This window comes from Mercurialis annua, linkage group LG1-X (genome assembly GCF_937616625.2).
Source record: "Mercurialis annua linkage group LG1-X, ddMerAnnu1.2, whole genome shotgun sequence".
Lineage (NCBI taxonomy): Eukaryota > Viridiplantae > Streptophyta > Magnoliopsida > Malpighiales > Euphorbiaceae > Mercurialis > Mercurialis annua.
In genome coordinates this window covers 55,510,967-55,524,384 of record NC_065570.1, presented here as the reverse complement: position 1 = coordinate 55,524,384, position 13,418 = coordinate 55,510,967, and the positions used below count along the sequence as shown (strand labels likewise).

The following is a 13,418-nucleotide window of genomic DNA, read 5'->3' as shown; positions in this document are numbered from 1 at the left end:
TTGAAATCTTAGTATTGATACAAGGCATATAATATTGGGCAACCTTTTTTGTCTAATTAGGAAACTCCCTCTAGAAATAAAAAAAACTCTAATTCTCTCTAACCTCACACACACTTTCATAATTTGAAGCGAAGCTTTTTGGTTATTTGGGTTGGAAAACCACCCTCTCAGTCCCATATGTAATACATGCATATACATATTAATGTAGTTTCTTTTCTATCAATAAAAGTTCAAATGATGGAACTTTTATCTATTTTTAATCCATTATGCAGGTTGAAGAACTTTGATTAAAGAATTTTTAGTTTGTATGTGAACGATATTTGTCAGATCAAGTTTTTTCAAAACTTCTATTTAAAGATGAAGAGTTTATTTAGATATATACATTCATATTTTAATATTATCTTGTCTCTTGAGTTATATAAAAAATATTATTCTCATAGTCATAGATATGACATATCAATTTTCACAAGAGTGAGATTGTTAAACTTCTTGTCTTCTTGCTTCAACTGAATTTAGTCATGGCTTCATATGATAGTCATCTTCTTTTGATTAATCTTTTAACGTGTTTTTATTGTTAAATATTTAATAACTAAAAGTTCATATGTTAATTAATTCTTATATGTTATAATATAAGTTATAATATAACTTCATTATTCTACTTCATTTATTTTTGATATACTCTATCTTTTGAAAAAAAAAACTTCATAAATAATATAGAAAACATATAACTCTTAGGAATTAATACATGTAGATGTAGGTTGAAGAAAAAGGACTATTCAACAGGCAGCCCTTCATTGTCAAAAAAAAAAAAAAACAGGTAGCCCTTTCATTTTAGGTCTTCTCTCAGAAGGTTGGAGACATCGCCTTTCTCTTTGCTAATATTATTAATCTTAGTGTTGCTTCCATTAATGGTGTCAACGTCAATTTGTGTTTTTAGAAAGCGAGGCTGTAGCTTCTTCACATCTGATAATTGAAGTGGTTTCAATAAGAATTCCTCAGCTCCTCCTTCCAAACACCTATATGCAATTCAGATAATAAGATTATTATTTGAGCCTCATCCAACATATTACATTTTTAAGTGAATCTATTATTTGACATGGTATCACCGTTTTATAATTAATTAAAGTGTTTTAGTAATAAGCATGTATGTTTGCTACCATGATTGTATTATTAAAATTCCAAAACGGCTTGAATTGTTGGAAAAATGGGTTAATATATGGCAGAATTAGAAGATTTAATTAATGGGAATTAAAGATTAAAAAACTTACATGGTGATTCTAGAAGGTATATTTTCAGATGACATAACCACAACTGGTACATCCTTCCAAGAAGAACTCTGCATGAATTAAAAATCAAAATGGTAGTTTGCAATGGGTGTTATCCTTAAGTTTCTTTACACATATATTATCCATTTCAATCTTTCAATAGTTAAATGTAATAGTTCCGTTATTTCTCTCATGTATATAAATTAAATAAGCAGAATTAGATAAAATAATATCACAAGCTAATTACCCTATTATAAAAAAAAAAATCACAAGCTAATTAATTTGTTATTAACTAGTAAATGAAAGAGAGAAAATGAACAGCGACTAAACCTGGATTCTTTTGAGTAAGTCATAGCCGCTCATTCCGGGCATACTGTAGTCTGTCATGATCAAATTCACTTTCATTTCCTGAATTTCATAAATAAATAAAACTAGTTAGAGTTACCATCACATAATATAACCACTCTCTATTGTTTTTCCACCCAAGCATAAACTCACCAAAAATATAGTGATATATTATTAATAAAATTAAAATTTAAGCACCAAATTTAAAAATCTAAAAGTCGATATGTAGTACTTTAATCTTCCTTCTATTGGAGTCGACTACTTTTCTTTTGTCTCGAAACTCTTTTATAAATAACAATCCTATCACAAGCGCTTTCCCTTCTTCAATTATCTAAAAAAAAAATTACATTATCCTTATCTAAAATCCACTAATTAACTAGTATTTATAATTACCTATTAAAATATAAAAAGAAACAAATTTAATTGTCTCAACAAAGTAAATGTATGAAATAAGGATGTAGTAGAAAAATTTGTAGAAATTTATATTAATTGTATTTTTTAAAATTGTGTCATAAAAAAATAGACAATTCTATTAAGAAAAAATATAGTGTATAAAAACACTATGATTTGATTAATGTACTCATTTTGATGAGAATTTATAGAGATGTCGAACTCAAATTTCCACACAATCACATTAATAAACAATAAGACTACGCATATACCTCTTGTTGTGTTGGTTGAGAAATATTGAAAGAAGAGGAAGATGGTGATGATGGAGCAGTAATATCTTCTAGATTATCAAGTTCAAGATATTCTAAAACTTTCTCTCCACACTCCACAAAAGTTACTGCAAAAAACACCAAAATCTCAATCTGAACACAATCTTACATGCCATTGCCAACAACAATAACTATCAAACCTATATATATCTTGCACGGAAACAAAAAGACTGAAGTGGAAACGTAAAAATAAACAAAATTAGTTTATCAAAGGAATATATTCAAAATACCAATTTTAGAATTTGAGGTTTATGCTCTAAAAAACAAAACGACTCAATAAAATTTCTGTTTAACATAGGCCTTTTGAGCCCTAGTGCAAGTCAAGAAGCCAAGGAAGTAGCGACCAAAAAGAGTAATATTAAAAGATTTTAGGGTGATAATTACCTTGATAAGAAGAAACTTTTAGCAGTCTCTCCAAAAGCTTCCTGTCAAGAGCACTATCATCTACAGCCAATACATGAAAATGTTGGTGCTGTTCTTCATGATCAGCTGATTCATCATCTCCATTGTTTTATAACAACGATTTTGTAAAGAGAGAGAACGAGAGAAATGTGTTAGTATTTTGAAGAATGTAGATGATAGTACAGTAGTCAGTAGTGTTATATAATTAGTTGCATGAATGAAGAAGAAGAGAGAATTTGTGTTATTGTGGTGATGGTGTGATCTATTCTTAGATTCGATATTACTCCTATTAGGCTGCTACTTCTTTTTCTCTTTTAGTCGCACATTTCCATTTTTGATGCATCATTAAAATTGGAATTGACACCTGACCTTAAATTCGAACACAATTTTAAGGAATTTTGATAGGCTGCATACGTAGCATCAGGTATCTCAAATTTCTACCTCATTAAATAACACTCCTCTTCAGGGGCGGAATTAGGAAGAACTTATGGTGGGCAGTTGACCACCTTATTATTTCGAATCTTTGAAAAATATGAATATACACGTTAGTAGTATAGTTTTTCGGCCTTAAAATTTATAGCATTGACCACCTTAAATTTTTTAATTTTTCCTTCTTATAAATATTTGGCATAATCTTGCCCATTTTATAATAAATTTCTGAGTCCGCCACTGTTCCTCTTGGTCCAAAAATAAAATAAAAATAACACTCCTCTTGAATGGGTTCTTTTAGTATTTTATTTTTACAATTTGGCTGAGAAAAACAAAGCCATTTGATATAGAGTAATATCAAAATATAATTATTGAATATCATTTATTTATTTTAGTTTGTAAATAAAAATTAATCCAATTATTTTTTTTAATTTGTTCACAAAAAGCATATTTTTTTTTTATGTTTGGAAAAGTAAACCAATGAATTTTTTACAGGACTTTTAAACACACAAAAAAGGACTAGTAATGATCGATTTTAAGTAGCGCTAATAATATGCAATTTTTTTAATGTAAATTAAAAAATTTATACTCTCATTTTTGAAGTTAGCAAACTAAACGTAATAGTCTACTATTATAGTTAAAATGAAGGTTAAAAAGAGGGATTGGGATTCCCTCAAGTTCAAATGAACTTGAGGGCTCATGTTCACGATCTACACCGTTCATTTTATAATGAACGGTGTAAATTAATTTGATTAAAAATTGGTTTTTTTATCTACACCGCTCATTTTGTAATGAACGGTGTAGGTCGTGAACATGACCCCTCAAGTTCAAAATGAACTTGAGGGAATCCCAATCCTAAAAAGAGCTGCATAGATACCATAAATTTCTAGATTTAGATAATATTATTTGATGGCTAAATTAATTTTATTTAGAGTTTGGGAAAATCTCCACCGCTTATTTATTACTCCTTGGATAATTTTTTTGAGTGTTTGTTCTATATAATAATTGTGATATGTCATATTTATAATAAAATAATGAGCATTTGCGATATTTTTTTAATTATTATTTATTTTTATTTACCAAAAGAATAATTATTACTTATTTTTAAAATATATTTCACATGATTAACATATTATTAGAAATTATGGCCGTCTATATATATATATATATTCTTTTCAACGGTTGTTAAATAATGGACTATTTTTGTTGTTGACGGAAACTATCCCTTTTTTATATCGTTTTATTTTCATTAAATATAATAAATAGCAAAAAAATCATTGTTCTTATTTGGTTGGTTAATGACGGAGTTTGAACCTGCAAAACAATGTAGAGACTTATTGGACGGTGGTTGTTCAATTAGAGCTCTGATAATTAACTCAATCTTTGAGTTTAACGAGGTTATATTCAATGTAATTTTGTTGTAGACATACCTCAAGTTCGTTACACAGTGTGTATGATGAATACCTTTTAGAGTTGGAATAAGAAAAAGATTCCTATTCAGTTGTATGAATTTAAATAGAAAAATATATTCCTATTTAGCAAGAATTATGTTTAGAATTTTTTTTTTGGTCAATCAACCAAAGCAACAATTTTATTGATTGCTAGAAACTTGATAAACCAAGAAAACAGAACAAGCTAAACAAAACTAAGCCAATTAAGGCTTCAAAACCAAGATAGAAGAACTACATACTCCTATAATGGATATCAGTTTTGATTCTCTGCACAACAACTTCCCTTATGATCCTGTTCTTGTTAAACATCAAGTCATTTCTTGCTAACCATATCTAGTACACAGTAGCATTGAAGGCTACTTTCCTCCTTCTACATCTTTCAGACTTACCTTTAGTTCTTCTAGTCATATAGCTGATCTCTCTCCTCCATTCAAGAACATCCCTAGTGAAACCTATAAGCTTCAAGATTTCCTTCCAAATAGATTTTGAAAAACAGCAGGCAAAGAATAAATGATTTACTGTTTCTGTGTGAGAATTACAGAAACAGCAGTCTCCATTATGTTTAGAAATTTCTCCCTAAATAGGATTAGCATTTCAGATAGGAATATGTTTTCAAGTAGGAAAATGATTCTGTAAGATCTGATCTTCTAAGATCTTTATAACATTTGAGTTATTCAAGTAATCAGATCCGCGAGCGACGCGCTTTGTATGTGATTCCGAGATTCAACGAATTATTATATGGATTCAGCTCTTCTAGGGATTCGCTTAGGAGGAATCTTCTTGAGTTGTCTGGAGTCACGATGAGTCCTTCACGACTCATACATAGCCAGCTTGGCCGAGTTCTTGGATTCGCTCCGGTGAGCTGATCCTGTACGACTCGATTCATTATATTGTTCTTGAGTTCGGTTATCATAGATAGTATTTTTAAATGAACTTTTACACAGTATTTTTATAAATATTTTATATGTCGTAAAAATCTCAACTTCTTTTGTCTGATTAAAACTCTTTTTATTCTTATGTAATGAGTAATTAAATGATATAAAATAAACTTAAAAACAGAGGTAAAAAGGACTTCCTCTGGAGGAAAAAAAAACTCTCATTCTCTCTGCCTCACACAAACAGTTTTTATAATTTGAAGGTTTTGTTTATTCTTTTGGCTAAAAAACCACCCTTTCAACCACTACTAGAAAACCATCGTTTTGCGACGGACTTTTGCGACGGACTCCGTATCCGTCGCAAAAATCACATATTTACGACGGATTTGGCGACAGAAGAGCAATCTGTCGCCAAAATCATTGAAAACTTTGGCGGGACGGTGCCCGCCAATTTAGCGACGGACACGTTTTTGGACGGACACGTTTTTGCGACGGACTCCAAGGCTGAGGCATTTGCGACGGACACGTCCGTCGCAAAAGCACAATTTCCGTCGCAAATTTGTCTCCAAACGAAAGGAATTGGAGACAAATTTGCGACGGACGTTGTGGCTGTTGCGACGGACGTTTCCGTCGCAAATTTAGCCACGGACACGTTTTTGGTCGCAAATTTTGTTTGCGACCAAAAATGTTGCGACGGATACGATCCGTCGCCAATCCGTCGCAAAGGCTGTTTTGCGACGGAAATTAGGGCTTTAGCGACGGAAATTTCCGTCGCTAAAGCCCTGTTTTCTTGTAGTGAACCACGTGTGTGTGTATATATATATATAGTTTTATATTTATTTATTTATTTTCAATAAAAGTTAAGTTTGCTTTCTGAGCTTGATACAAAAGATATGTTTATGACTTTGAAAACTAAAACATAATGAATTTGGCATTTTGGATCATATTACCTCTTTAGATGAATTGTTAAAATATAATCGGTGTATTAATTATTATATACAATTTAGAGCATATGTAACATAATATTACTGGACAATTTAAAATTAAAAAAATAAAACGAGTCAAAATATTAAATTTAGAGTGTTTTTTTTCTAAAATTATGAGTTTGATCTTAATTGATCTTTTATATCATATTTGGAGGACAATATGAACCTTTGTTGGTTTCTTTTTGGCAGAAGGTACAAAAAAGCCTTCGAGTTTTTCTCAAAAGTACATATCAGCCCTTTTACTTTATCTGGGCCGTGTTTTTAAAATTGAACAATTAAACCCTTATTATTTTAAAATCGAACAAATAAACTCTTTTAGTTTACTTTTGGGACACTTACCCCCTCATTTGTTTTGGTAAATATTTTAAATATTAAAATTATATTTGAATTTTTTTCCTATATGATTATGAGAGACATGTAACCCATTAACGAGTGTTTCTAATGATGTTGGATGAAAGGGGTTATTTGTTCTATTTGAAAATAAAGAGAGCTTAATTATACTCCAAAAAAGTAAAAGGGCTGATTTGTATTTTTGTGAAAACTTTGAAGATTTTTTTTATCTTTTGCCTTTCTTTTTCATCGTATTTGGATGACAATATGAACCTTGGTTGGTTTCTTTTTCATCAATAGAAGTTCAAATGATGGATTCTTTTTTTCCTTTTTATCTGTGGTGCAGGTTAATTTTTTGTTTTTACTTGTTTAAGGTCTTTTAATTTGCATGTGACATATCTTTAGCCCGATCAAGTGTTTTTAAAACTTTTTTTTAGTTTACATGTTGAGAATTTGGTTATTTGGTCAATTTTCTATAACTTATTGAATGATGAAGAGTGTTTTTAGATATACAAATAAATATTTTTATATTATTTTGTCTTTTGAAATATTATTGAAAATGTTGTTATGATAGATATGAAGTACGGTCTAATCGAGTGAGATTGTTAGTCAAACTCTTTGCTACCTTTGTTCAACTAAACTTTCTTTATCGTTATGGCCTCATATAACATCTTAGTGAGATTTACAATTTGATTCATGTGTTTTTTTTATTATTTGTTTAAATTGAGTTTTTAATGTTTAATTTTTATTTTTTGGATTTAAATTTAAAAATTTATATGTTATTTTTTTTATCAATATATATGTTAAATCTTATAGTGTGTCTTTCATTTTTTATACTTCGTTTATGTTTAATAAATTCTATCTTTGAATAAAAAGAAATAAAATAAAGTTTGTAAAGTAATATAGGAAACATAAATCTCTTCGAATTAATAATACATGTAGGTTGAAGAAAAAGGACTATATATGCAACAGGCAGCCCTTTCATTTTTTAGATCTTCTCTGAGGAGGTTCAGGAGATATAGCCTTTCTTTTGCTAATATTATTATCCTTAGCGTTGCTTCCATTAATGGTGTCATCATCAGGCTGTGTTTTTAGAAGATGAGGCTGCAGCTTCTCCACATCTGATAATCGAAGTGGTTTCAATAAGAATTCCTCAGCTCCTCCTTCCAAGCACCTATATGCATATATATTAAGATATAAAATTAATATTCGAGTCTCGCTCAACATTTTAAATTTTTTAATGCATTTATTATTTGACGTATATAATACCACAGTCTTTATAATTAATTAAAATATTTGAGTACAATATCAAATAAGCATGTATATATGATGATTTGTATGCAGTAGTGTGTTAAGACTTAAGATAATACAATTATTATTAAAATATCATCTAACAGCTTGATCTTTCCGAAAAATGGATTAATGGAAGAATCGGAAGAATGAAAATTAAGGATTAAGAGACTTACATGGATATTCTAGAAGGTATATTTTCAGATGACATAACCACAACTGGAACATCCTTCCAAAACGAACCCTGCATGAATTGAAAATCAAAATGGTAGTAATTCATTGCCTTATAATTTTTTTTTTTAAAATAATATCATTAAATAATATAAATTTTTTCATCTTAAATTTTCTATTTTATCCACTATTATAAAAGTATAATTAAATATATATTATTTTATATTTTTGACCATCGTTTTTTTAATACCATTTTGATATGATGAAATTATTGATTTTTAATTGCTTATAGATTATTCTCAAAAAAAAAATTGCTTATAGATTATATATTTTTGGAAATGAGATAGTAGTAAATAAAATAATGTCACGTTAGTTGGGGAAAAAAGTGTTTGAGTTATATTAGTATTTTCAATATGTTTCTGCATATTTTTCAAGCTAATTGATTTGTTAAAAGGTACCATTAACTGGTAAAAGAAAGAAAGAAAATTAATAGTGATTAAACCTTGACTCTTTTGAGTAAGTCATAGCCGCTCATTCCGGGCATACAGTAGTCTGTCATGATCAAATTCACTTTCATTCCCTGAATTTCATAAATAAAACAAAACTAGTTAGAGTTATCATAACATAATATAACCACTCTATTTTTTTTCACTTTAACATACATTCACCAAAAATATAGTGACATGTTATAATAAAATTAAAATTTAAGCACCAAATTTAAAAATCTAAAAGTCGATATATAATACTTCTTTCTACTGGAGTCGATTACTTGTCTTTTGTCTCGAAACTCTTGTATAAATAATAATCCTACTACAAACACTTTCCCCTCTTCAATTATCCAAAAAAAAAATTATCCTTATTTTAAATCCACTAATTAACTAGTATTTATAGTTACCTATTGAAATATAAAAAAAAACGAATTTAATTGTCTCAACAAAGTAAATGTATTAAATAAGGATATAGTAGAAAAATAAAGAAAAATTTGTAGAAATTCATATTAATTGTGTTTTCTAAAAATTGTGTGATAAAAAGAAAATAGACAATTCTATTAAAAAAATACTATATAAAAACACTATGATTTAATTAATGTACTCATTTTGATGAGAATTTATAGAGATGTCGAACTCAAATTTCCACACAATCACATTAATTTTAGTTGGTAGTTTATCATCTTTATGGTAAATATTAAAGGAATGAGTTAATGCCAAAAAATGTGGTTCTCATAAAAGACTAGAGCCCTTCTCATATTGTGGTTATATACATAACATGTAAACGTTGATATATATAAGACATATGGTCCACATAAAGATGGAATTAATGGCACCTTCCTCCTTTGAGTTTGGCTTTAAGTTATTTATCATCATAAAAGCAATTACATTTTGGGGTGGGTATGTAAATATGCATATCATGTGGTCCATGGAGAATCTTGAATTCAGATTTTGTTCATAATTTGCTAGACACATAAAATTTTCAGGATTAAATGGCAACATCATCATTAACATATGGATGTTCTTGTTGATAAATTCAACCTCCTCCTTTTTCATAGAAGATCCTCTTATTCTAATAAATTGCTTAATTAAACCTAGCTGTGTGTAAATAAAAATGTAAATATGTGGCACTCATCGTCCATTCCTAAAGATCCAAGGAGGAAAAAAGAAATATGTAGGAGTAGGAAGAGGCAAACAAACTATATTACTTTTACATACCGTTTATTGGCGTTCCCTTTACTACATTGGTAACTAAGCATTATTATTTTTTTAACAGGGAGCTTACTCGTTTAATGCCGGCCAAATTTGAGGCTGGCATAGAAATGTTATTGGTTTACTTGACCAATGACCACCATGCAATTTTCATGTTAAGTTCATGGTTTGGTAAAATATTAAAAATTTGGGTTGAAAAATTAGTGAAGAATAAGAAAGAATTAATAAGACTACATACCTCTTGCTGTGTTGGTTGAGAAATATTGAAAGAAGAGGAAGATGGTGATGCTGGAGCAGAAATAGGTTCATTATCTTCTAGATTATCAAGCAATCCAAGATATTCTAAAGCTTTATCTCCAGACTCCACAAAAGTTACTGCAAACAACACCAACATCTCAATCTAAACAAAATCTTACATTTGCCAACAACAATAACTGTCGAACCTATATCTAGTACGGAAACCAAAATATTGAAATGAAAACGTAAAAATAAACAAAATTAGTTTTTCAAAGGAATATATTCTAAATACCAATTTTGGAATTTGAGGTTTATGCTCTAAAAAACAAAACGACTCAAAGAAATTTCCGTTTAACATACGCCTCTTATTATCGAGGTCTCGGGTTTGAGCCGTAGTTCAAGTCAAGAAGCCAAGGATATATAGAAGTACCGATCAGGAACAGTAATATTAAAGGATTTTAGGGTATTAATTTGATAATTACCTTGATAAGAAGAAACTCTTAGCAATCTCTCTAAAAGCTTCCTGTCAAGAATACTATCATCCACAGCCAATACATGAAAATGTTGCCGCTGTTCTTCATCAGCTGATTTCATCATCTCCATTATTATTAGGTCAAAAAATAATATTATATTCAGTTTTTGATATGCTATTTCACTTTTAGAGAAAGAAATAGAAATAGATAAGAGTGAGGTGGGGATGGATGATTCTGTGGGTTTTATAACAACATGAAAGAATTGCAGCAGTAAATTATAAAGTATTTTTGAAAGAAAGAGAACGAGAGAAATGTGTAGATAATAGTACAGTACTGTATATTTTGTTGCAGGAAAGAAGAAAGAAAAGAGAGATTTTATGTTTTTTTGGTGATGGTGTGATCTATTCTTAGATTCTGTATTGCCCACTACTTCTTTTTCTTGTTTTGGATTTTGTTTGATTCCTAAGAAAAAAATCTAATCAGATCTTCTTCCCTTTAGTCACAGATTTCATTTTTGATGGATCATTAAAATTGATACCTCATTTTTAAATTCCAACCACAAAATTAAATTATTAGATTAGATGGTTAATCACTTAATTACAACATAATTACAAAAAAAAACATATCTCAATTTGATAATTTCGTTGTAATTTTATTCAATTTTTCCGATCAATATTTCATCCGTGTCAATTTTCACCTCATTAATATTTACTTTTTGTTATTTTTATTTTGAGTTCTACCACTAAACAATGAAAAAATATGGAATTAAATTGTGTTATCATATCTATTTTTTATTTAAAATTTACAATTATAATGATTGAATATTGCTAATTAGGAGTTACTTTATAAATTAAATAAAAGTTGGAACAATTAAATTGATTGGAAACAATATGATAGAATTATTAAATTGTGATAGATCTGTAAACTTTAAAAACTTCTAAAAAATTAATTAAAAATAAAAAACATCTAACTTGTTGACACCATTAAATTTGTATTAAATACATTCAAAATATATATTAATTGTTTAATATTTTAAATATAATATATTTTTACTAATTATGGAGTGATGTGATTGTTACCAATGGAAATTGAACTCCAACATAACTATAATATATAGAACCGAGTCATACATGATACCCTTCTGGGATAACCATAACACTCGCCCATAAGACAAAAGGCTGATAGTATCGACACCTGAATCCATAAGATTTGCCAAGAGATACAAACTTGTAGAGTATCTCTTAGAGGATTCGGTCAAAGCTCGTCGCCCAAGCATATTTTCCAGGCGTATCGCCAGAAACATAAGATACGAAGAATCATATGCAGAAGGCCGAATATACAGGATCTCTTTCCTAACAGATACAAAATTGTATCTAAGGAGATAAGTTTATTCAGGAAGATATTCTTGAATAAATAATCTCTTGCTATTCAAACACAATACTATTAAATAGAAATCACTTTTTTATTTGAAGTCTGGTAGGTATTCTCTCTTCTATTATATAAAGAGTTTTGAGGTATGTCTGAAAACAAAATTACATTCTTATATACAAAACGCTGCTCAATACCTAAACTGGTTTTAGCATCTGAGAGTTAATCGGACAACCACCTTCCGGTTATAGCTTCTATCATGTTTTGCAGGTTTACTCATCGGATCAGAAGACATACACCATCAATTATATTAATTTATATCTTTTTTCGGTTTATAATTTTGTTTTCTAAAAGAAAAAATTGATCCACAATACTTATCACATTTCCTACCAATGATTGAGTGAGACTAAAAAAAACTAATAAAAGTGTAAAATTAGTAAAAATGTTTGAAATAGTTCAAAACGGACAATTTTATAGATGAGATGGAATAATAATTAATGAAAGCTCAAAATCAATTTAGATGTAAATTTATTATTTTTATGGCGAATATAAAAAAAATATTTTATATTTTATACTCCCTCTGTTTTCTTTTATTTGTCCTTTTTTGAAGTTTTTTTTGTTTTAAGATATTTGTACATTACAAGTTTTAATGACAAATTTCATTTTTTTTTCTATTGTTGCCCTCTGTTTTAATTAGTGGAGTAGAGATAGCATTTATTAATATGTGGACTTTAATATATTAATATAAGGTTATTTAGTTATTAACATGTGAATTTCAATTTCGAGCGCAGGGGACGGTGATCTTCTGCTTTTAGCCGGATATCATCGTCTCTTAACTCGTTTCTTGCTTTATTTCCTTTTGTTTTGAATAAATTGCTCTGATTTTTGGAGTTTTGCGGAATTTTCGTGTGTTTTGTTTGATATATTTTGTGTTCTCTATATGCTTGGATTTTTCAAGATTTTTTAGCATTCGTTCAAACTTCAGATTCAAGTTCTTGAAGACTCAAGCTTTTTCAATTGTTTGAAGTATATTAGCAGCGGAACAAGAGATGAATAGAAATTCTGAGATGCAATTGGTGTCAGAGAATTCTCAACACTTGGATTTTTTTCTGGATATTACACACCTGTAAACTTTGTGTCTTTCAATTTCAATTTTTATTTCGTGGATCGATTATAATGTTTCAGTTTGTTTTTTATTTTTTGTAATTTGATCTACGATGTATTTTGACGATTTAGGTTGTAATCCGTTTTTTATCTTAATACAATAACCTTCTTTGATAAAAAAAATTAAAAAAATGATATATTTTGATAGTTCAACAACAAATGGTACCCTCTCTAGTTGTTTTTATTTGTCATTAAATCTTGTTGGATTTAAGA

General features: G+C 28.9%; 2 protein-coding genes across 3 annotated transcripts; both read right to left on the bottom strand.

Annotated features, from left to right (window-relative positions):
• Positions 1-714: 714 nt before the first annotated feature.
• On the bottom strand, positions 715-5,497 carry LOC126673343 (two-component response regulator ORR9-like). Its single transcript, XM_056104809.1, has 8 exons — positions 5,340-5,497; positions 5,151-5,187; positions 5,001-5,082; positions 2,714-2,830; positions 2,273-2,397; positions 1,596-1,673; positions 1,269-1,336; positions 715-1,016 (listed from the first exon to the last, which is right to left on the bottom strand). The coding sequence occupies exons 1-8, from the start codon at positions 5,495-5,497 to the stop codon at positions 827-829; spliced, it is 855 nt and encodes a 284-aa protein (XP_055960784.1). The 3' UTR covers positions 715-826.
• A 2,168-nt stretch (positions 5,498-7,665) lies between these two features.
• Positions 7,666-11,134, bottom strand: LOC126683774 (two-component response regulator ORR4-like). Of its 2 annotated transcripts, XM_050379437.2 has the most exons (5): positions 10,683-11,131; positions 10,202-10,338; positions 8,766-8,843; positions 8,269-8,336; positions 7,666-7,976 (listed from the first exon to the last, which is right to left on the bottom strand). In XM_050379437.2, exons 1-5 carry the CDS (start codon positions 10,801-10,803, stop codon positions 7,784-7,786), a joined length of 597 nt encoding a protein of 198 aa, XP_050235394.1. In that variant the 5' UTR covers positions 10,804-11,131; the 3' UTR covers positions 7,666-7,783. The 2 variants fall into 2 exon arrangements, with proteins under 2 accessions (XP_050235394.1, XP_050235395.1); XM_050379438.2 differs by lacking the exon at positions 8,766-8,843 and having other exon boundaries at positions 10,683-11,134.
• Between the last annotated feature and the right edge of the window lie 2,284 nt (positions 11,135-13,418).